Source organism: Cyprinodon variegatus, unplaced genomic scaffold (genome assembly GCF_000732505.1).
Source record: "Cyprinodon variegatus isolate N-32 unplaced genomic scaffold, C_variegatus-1.0 Scaffold70, whole genome shotgun sequence".
Classification (NCBI taxonomy): Eukaryota; Metazoa; Chordata; class Actinopteri; order Cyprinodontiformes; family Cyprinodontidae; genus Cyprinodon; species Cyprinodon variegatus.
Genome location: NW_015150523.1, coordinates 321,375 through 344,483, shown reverse-complemented (window position 1 = coordinate 344,483; position 23,109 = coordinate 321,375). Strand labels below are relative to the sequence as shown.

Genomic DNA, 23,109 nt, shown 5'->3' with positions numbered 1-23,109 from the left:
GATGTTGGCAAATAAATGGGAGGCGATGCATAACAACCTAGCTGGAGGGAATGCAAACAAGTGTGAGGGCTATCAACTGTGTTGGTGGGATGTCACTCAGGCGTTGAATGTAGAAACACTCTGCAATCTGCCTTAGGGCAATTATCACTTAACTAACATGAGGCCAACCTGATACAAAGGCTCTGGGGTACTTGGTGTCTGTATGAAGGGTTGTCTGATTAATCAAAGGATGAACCCCACTAGGGTCCAGGTGTTACACCCTTTGTACAGCTGAGCTTCAACAGCAAGAAATGATAAAAGTGGATTCTTAGATCTTTTCACCATAGCTTTCTCTTTATTTTGTCCTTACACTGCTTGTTACATAGTCATTGTAGTCATATTACATACAGTCCTGTAGCTATTGTTAGAATGAGAACATGATAAACACATTTCTTAAAATGTCTTTATATTCACTAACAAAAAAACACTCTCTAAGCCTTGTTTTATCCAACAAAATGATCTTAAAGTCAATTTAAATAGATATACGGTACCTGCTGAGCTTCAAGTTCTAGTATTCTCTCAGGTACTGAGGCAAATGCATCATATGCAATAATGTTGGTGAGAAAACGATAGGAGTAGAGTTTGATTAATGAGTCATGTGACCAAGAGCACCACTTTACTGCAGCCTGAGCTCATCTTAAACACAAGAGCTAACCCTAAAAAGTTGTTTTTAGGCAGTAAAACAGATCTAACACTTGGCTTATCAGACATATTTTTGGCTCTATGATGTTGGATTTAATCTAGAAGGATAAATGTAGACTTGAATTTTCAAGGAACTCCATGACTTCTCAATCTGGTACTAAAAAGTGATCTGCAGTTAGAATCCAAAACACAGAGAGTCAGGTTCATTTAGCTTCGCTGTATTTCTACCTCTAGGTTACAGGTCTAGCACCCCTAGTGGCTTAAATATGACTTAGACTTAGACTTCTTTATTTGTCATTTTGTATGCACAGGGTGCATACAGAACGAAATTGCGTTACATACAGCTTATGAACGTTGCATGCAAATATTCACTTGTTCCTACATACATTTTGACCGACATTTGGAGTTTTGATGTTGAAACAACCCTTTTGAGACTTCAAGTTGACAAGACATCCTAGGTGGCATTAAACAATAAGTGTCACCTTACCAAATTCCTGGGCACCAAATTACTTATGAATAGAATAGAATAGAAAATCCCTTTATCGTCCCATGATGGGGAATTTTTGGTGTTTACAGCAGCAGAAACATTATAGAAAAAATGGTTACACAAATAGGGACCTTAGAAATGTGTATGAGAATAACATAATAGTGAAGAGTTAAAAAATAAACAAATGAAATGCTATACTGTAAAGTGTTTTAACAATATAAATACTGTGCACCTGGAGAATAAATAACCAATATACAGCTATGGACTTTTTTACAGTAATGGATATTTGAAAATAGCAGCAATATCAGAGATGTGCAAAATGACAGCAGCATGTTATTTAACTGACTAAGGTAGAAACTGCAAAATCAGCATGAATGTTTAAACAACTTATTGTAATTTAATAAAGTAGCAACGTATTGAGCTTGTGGGGAACAGTGGTGGTTATAGTCTTACAGCTGCTGGGAGGAAGGATCTGTGATAACGCTCCCTGGTGCATTTAGGGTGCTGAAGTCTGTTACTGAAGGAGCTCTCCATTTATGTATAATATGCAATCTTCTTCCAAAATATAGCTGTGCTCGTTTCCTTTGTTCGGAACTGTTGATTCTGTTGGTTGTCCCACAAACCAGATTAAAAACAAAGAATCCATGGCACTAAGACTGTGAAATAGTTGCTTGGTTGACTTGATGGACCCTCTTTGAGGTACTCTTGGCAGTTTTGGCTCCCACTTCAGATTTTATTTCTTGGATTTCAGTATTTTTTATGTGTGTGTTTTTTCAAACTGGTCTTAGACTTTTTCCTCTTTCTCTTCTACCCTCTACTTGGGAAATGCTGACTTACAAAGCTTCATAACTTCCTTGTTTACTCATTTCTGACATCTAACCTCTTGGCAAATTAGGTACTTTTAGCAAATATAGTAAACGCTGAAGTTTACCAACAAGTGGAACAAAACAGTATTTAAGAAACCATCGTTTATTTAGAAAGTTTGTTTGCAACCAGATGGAGCTGCTGGGGTAAAGAGTTGTCAAGTTAATTTACATCACATTAGAAAGATGAAGCTGCACCTAAGTATATGCAGTACATTTGCTATTAAGAGGTAGATAATCCCGGTTCATAAATTAAATGTGTCTACACTAGAACATATAATTATGAACTTTGTTGATCTCCCATTGGAGAAATTTCCTTCTGCATTTAAGTGGGCTGCCATCGTGGGGCGCCTGCAGAGCAGTGTGGGGTTAAGGGTCTTTTCTAAAGTGACCCAGAGTGGCAGTCTGTGGGAGTGGGGCTCAAATTCAGAACCTCAGGACTCCAAGCTCTATGCCATACCTGTAGGCCGCCACTTCCTACAAAATAGCAACAATCTAAACCATTTCATGTGTTTAAGAACTATAGATTGCATTGTGTAAATATCATGCAAAGAGCCAGTAGATACTGTTACTGCTGAACTTCCTGGATTTTCTCAGATATGCTAGAAATCTTCTTCTAAGCGTAACCATGGCTGGTGCTGAAGTCTTCCTTATCTTATCAGTGCCTGTAGTTGATCAGACTTTCTTAGCTTCTGTTTCTCTGTATTTTTTATTTTTTATTTTTTTTTCGTACTGAATGTTTGAGCTCATTCCAATGTCTCTAAGACCGCACTTGTTCGAGCCACTGGAAAGTTTACTGACAGCACACCTAAAGAGTTCGGAAAATAAGGACCACATTGTGATGGGATTATAAGAAAACATGGGGACATTTTAATCCTTTTGTTTATTTATCATGGTGTTGCTCATCAGAGCTTGGATTCATTTCCTTTGGTAGTGAACAAACCAGCACATGTGTTATTTCAGGAAAAACTCATTGTGGAGCTAACCTTTTCTTCTCTGGTCAAATACTTCTAAATGTCCCATACAATCCAAAGGAGGAAACATTCTCTTTGCAACAATTTTTTTTTTTTAAATCTAATTATTGCTGCAGACTCTCTTTTGCCAGAATTGAGCAACCTTTGCAGCAGCAGAGGCCCATTCTGTATCTCACTTCACAGTACCAAGGTTCCCTTCACTGCTTAAATAATTTTTGGTGCACTGCAGGATTCTCTTGAAGGAAGTTTAAATAATTACACTGAAAAGAAAAATGTTAGCATCGAATTTCTAACATATGAGGTCATTTTAATGAAAATGGGTGATCACAAGTGAAATTTGTTTAATCATTTGTGCACAAAAAACCAACCTATTTTGTATCCAGAATTTAACTAAAGCTACATATTGAGAGTAAATTTGCTGGTTTTTGATACATTTTTTAAATGTACTATTCTTTTTTTTTTTACCATAATTGTTCAAAAGTAACTTTTTTTAATGTACAGATTTTATGTTTTTACACTTTTATTTTTTAATTTTTTAAAATGTCCTTTTTAAAAATTTTATTCTTTAAATTCTTTTTACTTTTTTTTTTCTTTTATATAAATGTTATTCTTTTCAGATTGTGTTTTACAGATCACATTTTGCACTTCAAGCCAAATAAAATTGCTCTTCATTTTGAGGCAATCATGGATAGATTTTCCATTTAGTCAACAGCTCATTCTTTCCTATAAATTTACTTCAGACATTTTTCCACAGCACTACTACAGGTTTTTTTTTCTAGCAAATTGCTCTTGCAGCTGGAACCAAAAAGTTTAAAAAAAACTTTAAATAATAATAATGGAACTTTATTGATCTCACAGTGGAGAAATTTACCTCTGAATTTAACCCATCCTCTTGGGGAACAGTGGGCTGCCATTGTGTGGCGCCCAGGGAGCAGTGTGGGGTTAAGGGTCTTGCTTAGTGGGAGGCTGTGGGGATCGAACCAGGCACAAGTGTACTGCTCTAAGCAGTAGGCCAACACTCCCATATGAAAATAATAAACTCTACACTAGTCTATATTATTATTTTTAGAAACACTGCATGATGCATAAAGATAAAGGGCTGTAAATAGCATTCCCATGAGCTGCAATGAGTTTAAAGATGCAGGTGATTTGATCATCCGACTGATGATTGCAGCAATAGAAATCATTTGCCCCTAAATCAAATTTAGCCCTGGGAACCCATGAGGTTTTGCCCTGGTCCTGCTTCACATGTTACCACAGTTACTTAATTTTAGGTTACACTTTCCAGCTGCACTGGTGAACATTTACCCACATCTTAAAGCCAAACTGAAGTAAAGTTGCCAACCCAACTTTCAGGAAAAGCTTCCTCTATTCCTTATCACTTAGGAACCCCCAAAGAAGTCCTAAAGCTCAGGTACATTAAAGAAGTGCAATGTACAATAATCCTTCTTAGATGCTAAATACTACACCTCTGATTCCAGTGAACTAATCACAATAGAAGTGATAAAAAAAAGCGATGCAGCTCCTTTGTGTCCCTTCAGTTTAGACCACTGCTGTAATGCATTTATTCAGTTCAGTCTCAGGTTACGATACAAAATAGTGCTGCAGCTGCTCAATAGTTTCGCATGTCGACCAACAGAAATCAGTCAGGGTGTGCATTAATTAAGCTAGCAGTAAAAAAGGTTAATTTATTCATGTTGATGAAAAAAAAAAAAGATTTTAACCAGCCTGGATGATATGACTAGAACATTTGGTCAATATGATATAATTTGATATTAATATCAACCAACAGATGCCTTTACAAATTTAAATGATTTAGCTATTTTTATAAAAGTCTCCCAACATAACGTTTTATAAGTATTTGCTTTAAAAAAATGAAAACCCAATATCAAACCTGGAACCTCAGTCGGTACCAAATGCTGTATTCGTAAACTGTAATGTACTTTAAGATGTTGGAAATTTCATAGTGCTGATAATGAATCAAATTATATCGCAATATGTATTGATAACAAAATATTGTCCAGCCATACATCTAAATATTTTAGTTTATTATCTTTTTGTGCAGATAGAGGGGCTGGGGATTACTTGCAAACACATTTTTCCCATTTTTCATCCCAATTTTTCTTTCTAATAAGTTGTGCTGTTCTCAGTACAATGACAAATAGGGAAAGTTTCCACAATATCACTCATTACATGCAACTTAACAGACTCATTCCTGTACTCTTGGTCTTGTTTAACCTACTTTACGGTTGCCAAGCTGTACTCCATTCCATCATACAGTGTGAGTCTCCCTCATGACAAATGTTCTGCATTTGCAATATATTTGTATGCCTGCGTATGTGTATTTAACTTACTATGGTGGCAAAATGCAGGTGGTGATGGCGCCTCGATAGTAACATGGACAATAATACAGACACTTCGTGTTAAGGACTGGGATTCCTCATATGTTAATGGTACGGGTGTCTCTAGTCAAATTTCAATGCTGAAGTTTTACCCTTGATACGCCAATGCTGTTGTTTGAATTAGTTTGTATTCTAAAACAAGAAAAGTGTAATTCAATAAAAAAAATTGTGCTGCTTCTCGCTGATATTAATATTAGTGCAAAGCATTTCAATGTTCTTTAAAATTATATATAAAAAAACATTTTTAAGTTGTTTAATTTGATGTTGGATTAGACTCTTAGATTCTTAGTTTCTTGTTTCTTGGTTCTAAATTTTGTTATAAAAGTTTTTCCCCTCAAGGTATAAAAGTAGCAGCAATGTGTTTCATGAGTGCCGATGAGCTGTGTGTGTTTTCGCATACAGAGCCTGGGACTGGCACACTTTGTGTGGATCACACCTCTGCAGTGTATTCTGTGTACTGGTCTGATCTGGGAGCTGATTGAGGTGAACGGATTCTGTGCCCTGGCATCTCTGACTCTTCTTGGCATTCTCCAAGCCTGGCTCTCCCTCAAGATGGGGCCTCCCCGGTGAGCACATATTAACCAGCATTTATTATTGTATTATGCGAACTTAGAAAAACGTTTCCTCTGTATTATGAACACAAATCTGTGTCTGTGCTGATGTAACTGCGTGGTGTGTACAGGGCGGCGCGTGCTGGCCTGATTAACCGACGTCTGGCTCTTACATCCGAGATCGTGGAGAACATTCACTCTGTGAAGGCGTATGGCTGGGAGGAAGTGATGGAAACAATCATCAAGAACATTAGACAGTAAGACAACATCCATTGTTTTACTCACACTAGCATGCTTTTTTTTTCTTATTTTCATTTTTTAAGGTGCCATTTCATTAAAGTACTCCAAATATTAATGTTAAAATAACAGCAATAAGGAAACCTTTTAAATGACCGATGACACAAATTATGTTTGAGTATAACTGTGCTGTTTCTTTTTCAAAAAACTTTTTTATTATTTAGGAGAGATGTTTAGATTCTCTGACAAAAGTTGTTTGCCAAGCTTAAAGATCTGGATTTTAAGAGTAGAAAACATTGATGTTGCTCTTTAAAGCTACATGAATTTATTGGCTAATTATGGTTTTTTTTTTTGGTTAAAAAGTTAAATGCTGAGAAAGTCTATTTATTATCCGTTAAAACATTTTAAGTTGTGGATAATATTGTAAATAAAGCACATTTAAAAATTGATTAAAAAAAAGGAAATGGAGTCAGTAAATCTAAACTAAATCTGTATTGTAATCTGGCAAAAATCTGTATTGTCTGTATAAGTCATAAAGTTGTGAATCAGAGCAAAAACAAAAACATACTTGCAATGAAAGTTGGAGACGTATCGAATTTCTTTCTCTTCCTCAGTAAAGAGGCAAATAAAGAGTTGCTGGAAGCCAGTACATATTTGAGAGGTAGATTGATTTCTTAACATTGCCTGTGGTTAATGTATTTTGACCACATCTATTTTAGATCTGACATCCAGATCCTCCATTTGTTAAGAATATTAATAATGTAAATTTAGATATGGAGTTTTCAAGAGTACAGTTGAAGTATCAAGTTATAATATATACATAATCTAAGAGAATGGTTATGAGTTTAACACATTAAATATCAAATTGCTGGAAACCGATGCAGGTTACAGGATAAAGTAAAAGGTGATAATTATGATGAATTTCCTTAAATTAACACAATAATAATAGTAAGGGCAGTGTACTACAATCTACTGTCTAACTTTCAACCGAACTATTAGCATAATTTGAGAGGTCAATATGAACCGCCTGGTGCATATTGATGCGTTATGTAGGCAGCCTTTCTGAAAAACTATTACAAAGGGTCAGATTTTTGGCTGAATGAGTCATGTGACCCAGAACTTAACCTGAAAAGTTGTTGGGCAAAAAAACAGATACTGTTCAGACCCGTTTCTGGTTCTCTGATGTAGGATTTAATTCAGAGGGATGAATGTCGCCTTGAATTTACATGGAAATCCATGACGTCTATTGAATAAAAAAAAATAAATAAAAAAACACACTAAGGGAGACTCTTTTTGCAGTTTTGGCAGATACATTCAGAGGTGCTGAACCTGGAAGTTGCAGGTCTAGCGCCCCTTGTGGCTAAAAGTTACACAGTGTTGCATTAAGATGTGTTTTTATTTTTCTCATCTTTCCTCAGGGATGAAATGACTCTAACCAGAAAGATTGGATCACTGCGGTATTTCTACAGTGCATCCTACTTTTTTTCTGCCATACTGGTCATCGTGTCGGCCATTGTGCCGCACGCGCTCAGTAACGGCATTATACTGCGGCGGATTTTTACCACGGCGTCATACTGCGTGGTGTTACGTATGACACTCACCCGGCAGCTCCCGGGATCCATCCAGATGTGGTACGACACGCTGACGTTGGTCAAGAAGATTGAGGTTGGTCATCTGTTGTTTTATTAAATTTGCCAATATGTTTTTAAAGGTTAAATTTTTCTAATGGCACCTATGGGCTTATAGAGGATAGAGTACCAGCTTTGGTACAACATAGTAATTATTTGTGTCGAAATATTAGCCGTTTTCTTCCAGCCAAAATAAAGACTCTAAAAAAGTCAACGTAACATTTGCTTGGGAAAATATTCACCCCCCCTTGAACTTTTCAACCTTTTACCACATTTAAGGCTTCAAAAATAAAAGATATAAAATTGTACTGTTTTTGAAGAATCAACAAGTGAAACACAATCATGAAGTGGAGCAAAATCCATTGGATATCTTAAATTTAACAAATAAAGAACTGAAGAGTGGAGAGTGCCAAAATGAATCGGTGTTCTGTCAAATCAGCATAACCCGTCAGACCTGCATACCCGTAGTCAATATGCATGCACAAGATGTCAGATTTGCATACCTCGGACACTAAGGAGGTAAGGAAGTCTACTAGGCTACTTTATTTATACTTGATATGCTAAACAAGTTGTAGTTCAAGGTAAACACACAAACTTACCAGAAAAGCATAGTGAAAGTCAAGTAGGCTAGTTTATTTATGCGTGATGTAATAAACAAAAAGTTATAGTCTGAGGTAATAGGAATATGACGCTAAACTGCCTGAAACACAGACAGCCTCACTTTCTTTGTTCACTACTTCACACCCTGAGATAGCAGCTAACCTGTCAGATTGGCATACAATGGTAAATTGTATGCTGATCTTGAAAAGCTGATCTGCAAATGTGACAGAAGTTGTTTAAATGTCCCTTTGTGCATGCATATTGCAAAACTTTATGTCTGGCGTAAAAGCCACACAGCCCATCACCTTGAACACGCCATTCCCACTGTCAAACATGGTGGTGGCAGCATCATGGTTTGGGTCTGCTTTTCTTCATCAGGCACTGGGAAGAGCGTTAGAATTGATTAGAAGATGGATGGAGCCAAATACAAGAGCATTCTGCAAGAGCATTCTGCAAGAAAAGTCTGCAAAAGACCTGAGCCTGGGACGGAGATTTATCTTCCAACAAGACAGTGATCAAAACATAAAGCAAAATCTACAATGAATGGTTCACAATTAAACATATGCAGGTGTTAGAATGGCTTTGTCAAAGTCCAGACGTGGATCTGATCTAGAATCTGTGGAAAGAACTGAAAGCTACTGTTCACAAACGTTCCCCATCCAACCTCTCTGAGCTCCAGCTGTTTTACAAGGAAGGATGGGGAAACATGTCAGTCTCTTGCAAAACTCCTGCACAACTGATAGAGACATATCCCAAGCTGTTATTCCAGCAACAGGTGGTACTACAAAGTATTAATTTAAATAGGCTGAATCATTTTCCACACAGAATTTTTGGTTCTTTATTTATTAAAACTGTTTATAATTTTGTTTTACTTCATGATTTTGTCCTACTTGTTGTTGAGTTTTCATTTAAATAAAAAAATACAATTTTATATATTTATCTTGAAGCCTGAAATGTGGCAAAAGGTTAAAAAGTTAAAGGGGGGTGAATACTTTCACAAGGCACTGTACGTGATGTAAACCTTTTCAAAACACAATCATAGCTAAACCCCTCTTTTGACTGTTTCAAATAGTTTATATTGGTTTTCAGATATTAGGTTAGTTACATTCACTATTCCAGACTGTTAGACATTACCTGTGGTGACCCGCAGGGTTCAGTGTCTGGCCCCATATTGTTTATTTTGTATGTAAATGACCGAAAGAAAGTATTAAACCAGGTCAAGTACATTATATTTGGAAATGATATTAATATCTTTGGAATGGGAGAAACCTTCAGCAACTTTTAGAAGTGGTCACTATAGAACTGGGAAAACTAAAACCTTAAGTATGGGGGGAAAAAAAGTGATCATTGGATTCAGATAAAAGAAAGTTTATGGCATAAGGAAAATGCAAAAAAAATTATTTTAAACAGCTATTGACACTGTTGTTTAGAAGGAGCCCAAATTAGATTTCAAGGTTTTAACATTAGATGGTATTAAATTTGAAAACCACAGATCAGTGGGATTAAATCTAGTCCAAAAACATTGCAGTTTTGATGAGAAGTACATATTTATTCACAATAAATCACTTTTTATTTTATCTTTTCCACTGTTTGATTTGGTTGAACTTGTCAACTTATAAACTAAATAAATAAAATGTAATCTACATATAAAAGCAATTTTAAGTTGAAGCTTCATTCTCTTTTCACAGTGTAATTTAATCTTAGAAAAAGTAACCAAAATATTCTTGNGATCATTTCCTTGCTGTGTGTTTTTGTGTTTGTCTCTCTGCAGGATTTCTTGCTGAAGGAAGAATACAAAATTATGGATTACAGTTTGACCACAGTTGGACTGGAGCTGGTGAATGTTTCAGCATCCTGGGATGAGGTTCGTTTGCTCTTTCAGTACAATACCTAAAGTTAGCGCTCTTTTAAGGCATTAATCAATGATACAGATTTTCACATAGATTTTTGGTTAGGCTTTGAATCTGACTGGATAATATTAATTTGTGGAAAAAGGGTCTGTCTTTTTTTATATATATTTAAAAACAAAATGTTTGAATTTAAAAAAAATATATATTTACAGATTTGTACTATACTGATAAAGAGAGACAAAATGCACAACAAAAGTGTTAAAAGTTTTAAACAGGCTGAGCACAAAAAATGATGCTTTCTTGTTATCGCTCCAAATTTGTTTTCATCAAATAAGAATAATTGATGTTTAGTATGAACTGATTTTAATCACATTTTTATCAGAGGTGTCCCTCATGCTAAGGAGGTATTAAAATTTAGTAATGATCCAGATCACGTGTTAGTTTTAACTATAGGTGTTAGTCACAATTTGTGGCAAACTGTGCTGCTTTGCAGAGGTCTGCGCTCCATGAGTGCTTTTCTAGTTTGGTTATAGTAAGGCTGCAGATGTGTAGATCATCTAGTAAAGTTGGTAACCGAGGGCTTGTTAGATTTAAGCTCATTTTACTCCTTATTTTTAGTGTTACGCTGAATTAAAAAAAGAAAATTTGAAGGAAGTATATATAGAGTGAATTTTGCTCTAATAAAATTTGAAAAAAAACCACATTTTGTAAATTGTAACTTGAAAAAAAAAAACACTTTAATCCATAAATAAATTTTTTTTAAAGTTTTAATCAAAAAATTGTTTTGAGAGAAACTTTTTATTGTGCATTTCTATTTTGTTTCCAAAAATTTTTTTACAGCATTTTTGTATTTTATAATTCTTGTTTAGGTTTTTAATAATAAATATTCTATTTATCAAATTTTTGCAAAAGTTCTATAGTAACTCCTAGACGTCTTCTTCTCGACCTGCTAAAGACGAGAGGGAAAGAAAACAGAACAAAACAGAAAAGAAGAAACTAAATACAACTGCTTCAAAAGCAGCGAGTATCCCTTAGATCAGTGGCCCCCAACCTTTCTGGAGCTACAGACCGGCTTATTGTCAGGACTTTTTTTTCACAGACCCGTCTGTAGCTGTAGTGCTCTCTGGTCACCATGGCAACCTTAAACATGCCTTTAAAATAAGACTCCACAAAAAGAAAAATGCATGAAAGCAGCCTATTAACTACTCACAACAGTAGTGAATCTTTGGGAAACCTGTGCTTGTTTTGCTGCAGCGAGACAGTGGGAGTTTAAAGCAGGACGGATCACATGACTTACTATGTGGAGGCTGACATGCGTCTGTATATATACAGATTTAGCTTTTTACACACATGTACAGAGTGGTGTATATATATATATATATATATATATATATATATATATATATATATTCCATATAGTTTATGGACTTCCTGATAGTAGAGAATTTCAATAGTCAAGCCCTGAAATAAATGCATGGACTAGTTACTCAGCATCCCTCCTGGAGAGGATCATTATATTTTTTTGTAATATTCTTTTTGTAATTTTCCTTCTTTTTGTAAAAAGAAGGAAAATTTTTTTGATATGGGATTTAAATGTCAGGTCTTGATCAAAAATAACACCAATATTTTTTACTTTATTATCTGACAAACATTTAATTCCATACAAATGCAGTGCCTGACTTGTCAGCTTCTTTACATACACTATCCTTCCAGGTCTGGGGGGAACAGACCTACAAACCCAGGAGGAGACCCTGGCTCCCCAGTGTGGGAAGGGGAAGGCTCTAAAACAAATTTGAAAAAAGGTTTTCAAATTAACATCTTTAGATTGCAGATTTACAACATGTTCATGTTCTTTGCAACAATAATGGAACAAAATTGACTCCATAAATATATTTGAATGTCGAGTGTTGATGTCTTTCTGCTGTTCAGACATTCATATTTGTGTGTTTGATAAGACAACGGCTGCTTCTGATAGTAATACCTGAATATAATCAACTGGACACCTGAGAATCTAAAGCAGTCCTGTTTAATAAGGCCTGCATTCCTCATCCTATTAACAAGCCAAACCTTTATAGCAGTGAAATTCATCCTCTTTTTCTAAAATTAAGCTCTTTATGATCCTCAATGAGCCATGGTGAGGAGCCTCTTTTGCACAACACCTTCTAGTTAGCTGCAAAGATTTGTTAATCATGTGCTTATCAAAGAAATATTTTACAAGTTAAACATAAAGTATTTATGCTAAAAATCTATTTTTCTAAGAAGTGACACTTGTGATCCCTGAGGTTAAAATCTAAGACTTGAATGTTATTAAAAATACATTGAAAATTAATATAATTAGTTTATATGTATAAACAATATAAAATAGACATTGCATTGCTGTTTTGGGGGTAATATTTGGGAACCCCTGTTTTAGATGATCAGAATTTTAACGCTTAGGGAATATGAGATAAACGTGCAGATAGGGTAAAAACTATCTCAGCATGAGTTCCAGCAATGGTTTCTCAGTTGGCGGGATGTTTACGGCTCCGCTTTCTGCATCATTTTGCCATGATGAGGTAACGCAGTGCTGAAGAAAGTCAACTCCTTAATCCACAATGAGTTACGACTGTAAAAGTAAATTCCTTACTGTCACCAAGAAAGAATTGTAATTTCTAATCTATAGGCAAAGGCTGTAAACCTAGTCTAACAGGTGTGATTCACTGTCTACCCAATACCGTGAGAAAACAGACGCCCGGTAATCCCTCCTCTTGCATTGTTAATTAAGCAGGTGGTGTCACCCCTTTTTGTCTTTGCTGGGAACACTCTGGTTCTCCTTTTGAGTCCTAGAGTCCATTACCCAATTCCCAAATTCTCCTTTAGCCTCCTCTTCCAGGAATGAGTGGATTCACAGAAAAATGCCAGGCGGATCATCACTTTTCTTTATAGCACACAGCACCAACGTCAGCTCATTAGAATGAGAACTTTGTGAACAAACTGCAGCCTATCTTGGCTTTACAGGAGCTCAGGCTCATAAAACATCACAGAGGTCAATGAATAACCCAGTCTGTCACGCAGGGTTCCCCTTTTCTAACATAGCTCTGCGTCATCCATTAATCTGATCAGAGGCAGTGACAGATAGGTTGAAAAACCCTTTTGTGAGTCGACTCATGTCCTTGGACTTTTATTTCCTTACAAAAGTTTACCCCCAGTTTTGTTATCTGAAAAATACAACACATTACAAGTATTCACACCTCCTGATTTCTCACATTTTAGCGTATTTTTTTGTGTGTTTTTCCCGTGGACCATGATAATAGCACTAGGTTTTTTTTCTTTTTTATATGCAGTTAAATGTTTCAAGTGAATTTTTATGTCGTAAATCATTAAGGAGTGAATTTTGTTCTGTTATAAACAAGTTTTGTAATTGGAAATTTTGGGGGGGAAAAAAATAAAAAAAAATCCAGAAATGAAACTTTAAAAAATGTTAATAAAAAAAAAAAAGGTTTTGAGAATAACTGTTAGATTTTTTTTCATGCTTTGTTAAATGCTGTTGTTCATATTTAGTTTTAAAAATTGCATTTTTTTTTAATAGTTTTTGGCAGATCCCCTTCTCTTGAGTGCAGTAATAACACTCGCTTTTGACCAATAAAAATGTTGCTAATCTCCAGCAGACCGATAGAGATGCGTCTTCATTCCTCACTCCACAGGAAAGCCTGCCACCCCTAGAAGTGAAGAGAATGTGATCTGTGAAATGCAATTTTAAAAGAACGACATCCGTAAAACTCAAAGACAAACATTTTAATGTTTTTTTTAATAAACAATGTTATAAAAAAAAAATGTATCTGAGAAAAGAGCAAATTTATTAAAGCTTAATTTGTGGGTTTACCCCCTGCCAAATTTTAGTTTACAAAACAATCCTTGCAACAATTATCTACTCCAATCCAATTGTATTTGTTAAGCACTTAAAAACAACCACAGCTGACCAAAGTGCTGTACAAAAAAAAGATAGATAAATAAGAGTACAGATAGAAAAACAAAAAAAGTTAGAACATGGGTAAAAAAATAACATTTCACCAACAAAATTGGGTAAAAGATAAAAGAAATAAAAAAAGATAAAATAAAGCCCACTATGTCAAGTGTGGGTGGAGGTTTGACAGGACCCAAATGCAGACACAAAAAGCTGAAGTGATTTCATGAATATTTGATTAACTAAAAAGTTCAACAGAAGCAAAACCTAAGAACCAGGAATACTTACAAAAGGGGGCAAAGGAGCAAAGAGTGACTGAACAGGAGGAGGATATATGGGAGAGAGAAATAAAGACCAGGCTAATTAGTAGATTGGGAGCAGGTGTGAACACAGGAGGCAAGAAGGGAGCTAGGGAAAAGGAGACGCAAACAAGAAATATCTAAGAATTCAAATACAATTAAAAATAACTACAACACAAAAATGGAAATAAGACCAATGAAAATTCAGAGATAAAACTGGAATGGAACCAAAACCATGACACACAATAATGGAACAAAATTATCTTCATAAATCATCCCCGAGCTCTATGCTCTATGCTGTAAATGATTGCATTTTCAGCTTTAATTACCATAGATAGCACTTCTGCATCTTTAACATGTTTATCATGTAGCTAACAGTTAAATAGACTTGTACAGCATTTTGTAAAAATGTCACTCTTCCATAAAGTCTGTATTTATGGATACAACCTGGTTGCCTGTACAGTTAATGCTCAATTTGTCTGGCCTGTAAGCTCATGTGGAAATGAGTCTTTCAGGAATATTGAGGCTTTTTTAAAACATAGACCAGATTGTGATCCAGAAGGCTTCTATCGATTGGAAATAAAATGTCAACATGACAACATCTTTGAGACCTTTCTGCAGTTCACACGCATCGTAGAAATCACAGCCTAAGACCTTTTTTTAAGCAAAAAAAGGAGAAGAAATAGATAAGAAAGTAAACTTAAAACAGAGGGACTATATTAGCATGGCCATTGGGAATTCTTAGATGACCTAACCCTTGCTTGAGTCATTTTCATACTTTCTCCTTTTAACATAAGTAAAAATATGTTGAAAAAAAATCATATTTTTGGCCACTCTACCCACCTCTGTTTATGCATCTAGTTCAAAAGAAAAAAAAGCAACAAAAAATGAGTGTCTGTGTCCAAAACTAAAAAGCTGCCAGAACTTTCAGGAACAGATGTTTAGAAAAGGGTAAAACACAATAAAGGGAAAAGAGAGTACAAAAGCCGCGTACAGTAATCCTCCCACTATTGAATTTTTTTAGTTATTTGCAGTGAATAGAATTAATCCCTAACCCATGCTGTTAGAGTTTATAATTGTAAAATATTGTTTCCATTATATGCCTATGCAAAAAACAAAAATCTAGTTAAGATAAAATAAGGCTCTATACTCCCAGCGTCCGTACTGCTAGTGTTCTGATCGTCCTTTTACAGCCTAAATAGAGCATCAGCAGTGGGTGCAATGAGCTGACATAATCAGACGTGGTGCCATCTACTGATAGGATCGCTGAATTACCACACAGCCAATGATGCTGCTGTGGAAAACCTACAGCTCCCTGAGCTTTAGAGAACTCCAACATTCAGACTGTTTTCCCAGCGCAGCAGTTTATCCCTGTTGGAGTAATACAGATTCTTGCTCCTTTTTACGTAGATCTTGAACATTTCTCTTTTGTCGTAACTACGCTGGGAGTTCCAAACTTGCTCGTCTTCATTACTTCATCTCGTCGTTTAATTGTAAGCATGATGTTCCGAGATCCTTTAAACTTTCATTATGATTTTCTACCTTTTTCTGACCACTTTATTTTTTTGCCACTTTCCTGTTTTCTTTTCTTTCTCTCTTTTTGTCTCACTAGGCCTCATAGCAGAGGTCATGAACTTTATTCAGGTTTACCAGAATAATTAAAAAATGTCTCCTTCAGCTTCCAATATATTATGGACAACATTGTGTTGGACTGTCACATAAAGTTAGAAAACAATACATTACAGTTTGTAGCTGGAATATGATACAAAATAAGGGCAGGGTCATCTTCTTTGCACTAGAATAGTAAACCAAGTCTGCCACCTTTAAAAATAGAGAAAGCTGTTAATGCTCAACTGATCCCACATGTTCACTCAAACTCCTAATTTATCTGGCAGGGGATTGTTGAGCTTTTTGAAAAGATCAAGCGGGAGAACAAAGCAAACGGACATCTGACCGGTGATGACGGGCTCTTCTTCACTAATCTGTACGTCACTCCCGTCCTGAAAAATATCAGCCTACACTTAGAGGAAGGGATGATGCTCGCAGTGGCCGGATCTACTGGATCAGGAAAGGTAGCTGGGAAATACAGCAGTTAAAGCACTGTCTATGCTCATCATGTTAAAACTGTTTGAGTCCTGAAGGTCAAATGTCTGCAAAAGTCTCTTGAGTTCAGCTTAATGTTTTAGAAATAACTCTTCCTGTTTTCTTCAGAGTTCCCTGCTTATGATGATCCTAGGAGAGCTGATACCATCCGAGGGTAAAATCAGACACAGCGGTCGGATTTCATATTCGCCACAAACGTCTTGGATAATGCCAGGAACCATTCGTGACAACATCCTTTTTGGCCTGACTTATGACGAGTTTCGCTACACTTCTATCATCAGGGCCTGCCAGCTGGAAGAGGTACATCCCCGTCTGTAGAACTCGCTCTGTGCCTTCTTTCTGTTCTGTTTCTGTTTCTGCCTTCTTTTTATTTTTTTTTGCACCACTTTAATGTTCTCATAACTTACTCTCATTTTGCATCAACTTAGCGGGACAACCAGGAGAGTCACTGAACATGAGATTCAATTGTTTTACATTTTAAAATCTAAATCATAAACTAGGAAATTCCAGTTTTAAAAGAGTTAAGTAATTGCACATTTGAAATCAAATTATTACATAATAATTGTAAATTGTCTTTAATAATCCATTATTAAATAGTATTTTCAAACACTAATTTAAAAAAATAAATAATTTAAAAATACCTTACCTTATTGAACATTTGAAAATGTAATTCCTTTTACCACTTCCATTTTCGTTTTCACCTTAGATTTTCAAATCCTTTTTGCTATAGCATTTTGTTTTTAATTTGTTGTCTCCAGTTTCTCCGCTGCACCCTAAATGCACGAGGGAGCGTTATCACAGATCCTTCCTGCCAGCAGCTGTAAGACTTTATAACCACCACTGTTCCAAACAACCTCAATAAGTGGCTACATTATTACATTACAATATTTTTTTTTAAACATTAATGATGATTTTTGCAAAGTTTAAGTTAGTCAGTTAAATAACATGCTGCTGTAATTTGGCACATCTCTGATGTTGCCTCTATTTTCAAATATCCATTATTGTAAAAATGTCCTTAGCTATTTATTGGTTATTTATGCTCCAGGATTCACAGTGTTTATATTTTTTAATTTAATTTTTAATAATGAAGAATATAATAATTATACTGGTTAATTATAAAGACAATTAATAATTCCTCTCTAATAATTACATTTAAAATGTGGAATTGCAAAACACCTTTCCAAGTGGAAATCTTGTTGCATGATTAAAATGTTGAATTGTATTTCTTTTTCAGTGACTCCTCTGGTCCTCCATAGTTGTAACTAAACAAAAGATACCAAAATATGTTTTCTATGCTCTTGTAATTTTCAGGTGTTATTTGCATTTGGATCAAACAGCTTATGATATGTCCAACCTCTGTGGAGCTCCTACTGTTGGAGCAGCTGACACCTCAGTTACAATTTATTGCATTTTTTATTTTTACTTTTTTGCTAAATTGACTCAAACTTTTCATTTGCTTCACTTCTGCAGGGCGAAAACTGTTTCAGGTTTCCTTTGTCTACAATAGTTATGTAACCCTCTAAAACACACACATCCTCGTCTTGCTATTTGTAGTGAGGACCATGTGTTAATCTCCATTTATTTCCAGTTCCTTGCTGTCTCCTAATGCTGAAAATAACCTCAACCCCAACCATTACCAGAGCTTACTTAACCCTAAAAAAAACATTGTAGTTCTAAACCTAATCATTGGCCAAACAGGAAGTCAAGACCAGCAATTTGGCACAAAGGTCCTCAGTTTGATGGTGAAATGATGGTCCTCACAGTGATGCCAAAACAGGAGCAGACATTTGCTCATTATGTTTCTGACACTGAAGCACGGGCTCTCCTGGGCTCCAGTGTTGAGTGATGGACCCTCGGTATTTTCTGGTTATGTCGCTGCTGTGCAAACTGAGCCTTTTTCTTTCAGCCATTAGTTTTCCTACAAAAAAACTGGACACACATTTCAAACTTGTGAAAGTTTTACCGATGCATTCTGTACTATTAAATCACTTTGTCTAACTTCGTGAAATGAAAAGTTTCGTGTTTTAGTTGTTTATTTGTATTGAAAAGGATTTTTCCACAGGTTAAAGGAGTGGGTTTGGTCTTCCTATTAACTTAGTTCCATGTTTTATCCTCTGTGGAACAGACGGCATCTCTTTCATTGGAACTAAAACACCTGATATTTTCAAAGCAAACAAAGCCAGCAGCTCATCTCAGAGGCGTTTGTTTTGTTTTTAGGAAGGGAGCAATAAGAAAGTGTCAAAATCCAACGGTGTCTTGAAGTTCTTCACATTTTAGCTGCGTTTTGTGTTAACACAAAGGGCTGGACATGAAGAATTCACATGTTTAGTTCTTATTTGAAAGGTTTTAGGTTTTATTTTACCAAGCTGATGTTTTTTTAAGCATATGGTCATGACGGATTTGCATTGTTTCTTAAAATGAATTACCTACAGTATCGGTACAGATTCTCTAAAACAGCAGTAGTTTTACAGGAAACTTGTCATTGATCTCCTCCTTGCGACATGAGGTTTTTAGATCTTTAAATAATCAGTGTGATTTTTCTCTTCATGAAAAATCCAATGTATACATTCAGACACATAAGATGAAAAGAACACCTGATGGATCAATAATGCAAATTAAAACTGAAGTGTGCAAATAGTTTTTTTTTTTTGTCTTAATGTTTAAGGAAGGCTCTAGTTTCAAAATAAAAGTAGAATTTTCTGACAGTTATTAAATTTTCTTTTAGGCTTTACAGGTTTAATAACCATTTCTACATTAGAAAAATTCAGCTAACTAAGTTTAAATGAATATAGAGCCACAGTCCTACTACTTTCAATGTGTATCTGGTATCAAACCCCCCTGCCTCAGAAGGTCTAAATCTGACATGAACTGTAGGCTGTTCATCAAAATGTGGGGAGAACCCACCCAGGTGATGATCTCTTCCACCAGGATCCCATGTGTCTGGTAGTTTGACAGAGCAGGTGAGGAGACGTTGAGCAAATAACTGGGGAGTGAGATTCTCCCCGGCAGCCAGCTCGCCCAGTAACCCCAGTGGGCAACCTGTTCTCCACCACAACCCAGAGCAGGGGCCCACAGCTCCCCCCACCACTCCCTAACTGTCAAATCCCAACCCAAGCTCCATACCCCATCTGGGACAGGGAGAGCCAGACCGCTGGAAAAAGATGTCAAGAGCTAATCCCAGAACCACCCCACCAAAAAAATAACACCCAATCCCAGGCTGCCACTTCCCTCAAACTGGTTAATCCAGCTCATTTTTACTATCACGTCTCTTTGTCCAAGGTGTTAAACAACCATTTACTTTGATCCCCAATGCATTTCGACTGGGATGCCAAAGGCAGCCGTTAAACAGGTAGGAAAGTGAAATCCTGGATTTTCCTTTCTTATTGGTGCGTTGAGTTTGTTCCTTATTTACCAGTGATTATTAAATTCCCTGTGAAGCTTGTGTCCTTTTACCATCCCTTGTTTGTATTCTTTTCTCTCTTTTTTTGTCTTTAATAATGGGATGAAAAAACATATTGGAAAAATATTTACAATTCAGTTTATTTATATAAACACAGGTCAATTTTTAACACCTGTCATCTCAAAGAACTTTGCATAAATTATTCAATCGGTCAGCTTGTTGTAAAAGTTTTCTATCTAAGTAAAAGCAGTCAATTGCTTTGAGTTTTGATATGCATGTAGTAACAGTTGAGAGGAAAAGGTCTTTCCAGCAGAACCAGTCTCAATGTGAGCAGCCTTCTGCCCAGGCCGACTGGGGTTCAACCAGACAGAAGCAGACATAGAAAATGAACATAGATCTATAAATACTTTCCATGTTAGAAAAAACACAATATGAGTGGAGTCCATAGCTATGTCTAAGAGAAAAACATGACCAAACACTGCAATACTTTTTCCCTGTGTCATTTCATATTATTACGCATAACTAAATTGCTGCACTTCCATGGTTTGATTTCTTTGTATGTGTGGATTGCATGGATTGTTACCAACATCTGGTGAAAATGTCATGTCAATAGCACCTCTAGAAGAATAGAATTGAATAGAAAATCCCTTTATTGTCCCAAAATGGGGAAGTTGTGGTGTTACAGCAGCAAAAGGTTATAGCAAAAGTGGTCGCACAAATGTGGACCTTAAAAAAAGTGTATAAAAATAACAGAATAAACAGAATAAACAAATAAAATACTATACTGTGCATTTTTTTCACAATATAAATACCGTGCATCTGGAGAATAAGAACAGCTGTGGACATTTTTACATTAATGGAAATATGAAAAAAAATACACAACTTCAGAGATATGCAAAAATGACAGCAGAATGTTATATAAATGATTAAGACAGAAACGGTGCAAAATATAGAAATACATTTACTGAGAAAAATTGCGCCATGTTCAACACTTACCTTACCTGCTGTAAAACCATTTAAATAATCGGCTGTAGCTTAATTATTCTTACCAATTTTAGGCATTCAAATCAAGCCTATTGCTTTTAATGTGCATAAAATTTACGGGTGTGCAAAAAAAACTATAAATACTAAGGTTTCCACTTTGGACTTTAATGTTTATTTTAAGAAATGCAATTGATTGGATATTGCATTTTTTAGGCATTTAAATCTTTATGTTTAATCAATCAGCTAATTTATTAAATTTTTGACCTTTTTTTTTAGTATTTAATTTCACTGAGACATATTGTATTGGGTCAAGTCAATTCCTTAATTATTTCATGTACTTTTATGTTTCTATCCATACAGCACACGCTCATCTTTATCACTGTCATCTCAGTTTATTTTCTTATTTCTCCTTATGTGGGATCATCATTACCATCTTGCTGCCTTTTGGCGAACACAGCAATCAAACCCGTCTCTATGTCCCATAATCCTTCACTCTGTGAGGGCCTATCGCTCTGCAAACATGAAACCCTCTGCCACTGTCTTACTTTGTTTTTGGCAGGTCAAGAATTCGTATTGGACTTATTCCATGTTGCATCACTTATGGCTTTTTTTTCCTTTCGGAGAGATTTTGGCGTTTGTGTTTGTTGTTTATGGTGTTTTCTAAGCTGCAATTCATGAAAACAAACTAAGAAATTTGAGCCACGGTGTTTTTCTTCTGAAGGATTTTGAGTCTCTGCCTGAGAAAGACAAGACGCCCATAGCAGAAGGAGGAGTTACCCTCAGTGGCGGTCAGAGAGCCAGAATCTGCCTCGCCAGGTAGCCACACACTCCCCAGTACATCTCAGACTTACTCTGATTTATTATCAGTTAAATAAAATCCAGAGGAACAGAAATGTCCAAAGTCTTGTTTGTGAGATGCCAATTGTATTGAGCCTGGATCTGTTAATCTTTCATGGTGATATATATATGTATATAATATACTTTTCACACCAGTCGGTTTTATTATTTATTCCTGAAGCTTTATTGCTTCATTAAATCTCTGTGCAGCCTGTCAGTCAGAGTGACTCTCTCATATTCTCATACTTTATTTATCTGCTCATTGATTTGTGGCATGTGTCTGCATAATTGCTTCCCACTGAATGCCTCCAACCTTTTTGATAGATTACACCAATGACCTTTTTTCCCTTTATTTCCAATATTTGCTTTCTCTAACGTTTCACACGTTGGAGTTTCTATTTTTGTTTTATCTCTTTCTCAACATATGTGGGTTTCCTTTACTGTAGGGCCGTGTATAAAGATGCAGACCTATACCTGCTGGACGCACCTTTCACCCACCTGGACATCCCAACGGAGAAAGAGGTCTTTGACAAGTAAGGATCCCAACAGAGAGTCTTTCATGTAGCGGTGGTGGGGGATGGGAGAGTTACAGAAAGTTCAAGGTCAAGGCGCTCCGCCGCAGTCTCACATGCTTGTTGACTGTGCTGGAAGTTTTTCTGGTAACGGTTTAAAATCATCTGAGGGAGCAGAACAAATATGGAATCACATACTACACATATGGCATGGTTATAATTTATTTAATAGCTGAATGTAAAATTTTACATGCACAAGGAATGTTAAAGTTATGTTTTCATTAAAAGAGGCTAGTTATGTTCTTTTTTGAGATTTTTAAGTACCTCAGGACTTTATTTAATTTAAAAATGCATTAATTTAGCGTTGAAGATCAGTTTTCAGGCTTTATCTTTGGTGTGTTAGCTTTAATAACTTCACTTCTCTTGTTTTCTGTTTCAAGAATTCTGCTCCTGGTTATCAGTTTTGACACTTTTATATGTAGTTTGAAGTTACTTCACATTTTAGAGGCCAGAATAGCCAGCCTTTTCACCGTCTATGTTGTGGATCTACATTCTTTAGAATCAGGGAATCTCAATTTTCATCATGGACCCTTAATGGAGACTAACGAGCATCTTTAAAAGCATTTATAAAGTTGTAACAAAGTAGAAGATTAAAATAGACACACTTTTATAGCAGCTGAAAACATACAAGGCAAGGCAAGCAAGGCAAATTTATTTGTAAAGCACAATTCAGTACAAAGACAATGCACAGTGCTTTA

At 35.8% G+C, this 23,109-nt stretch overlaps 1 protein-coding gene across 1 annotated transcript in view; it reads left to right on the top strand.

Annotated features, from left to right (window-relative positions):
- cftr (cystic fibrosis transmembrane conductance regulator) overlaps positions 1–23,109 on the top strand; it is a 65,324-nt gene that overhangs the window by 18,545 nt on the left and 23,670 nt on the right. Inside the window, exons 6-13 of the mRNA XM_015372223.1 lie at positions 5,810–5,973; positions 6,090–6,215; positions 7,614–7,860; positions 10,195–10,287; positions 16,411–16,587; positions 16,727–16,918; positions 21,724–21,818; positions 22,286–22,372. Coding sequence (XP_015227709.1) covers positions 5,810–5,973; positions 6,090–6,215; positions 7,614–7,860; positions 10,195–10,287; positions 16,411–16,587; positions 16,727–16,918; positions 21,724–21,818; positions 22,286–22,372 — 1,181 coding nt within the window. The remainder of the gene's footprint in view (positions 1–5,809; positions 5,974–6,089; positions 6,216–7,613; positions 7,861–10,194; positions 10,288–16,410; positions 16,588–16,726; positions 16,919–21,723; positions 21,819–22,285; positions 22,373–23,109) is intronic.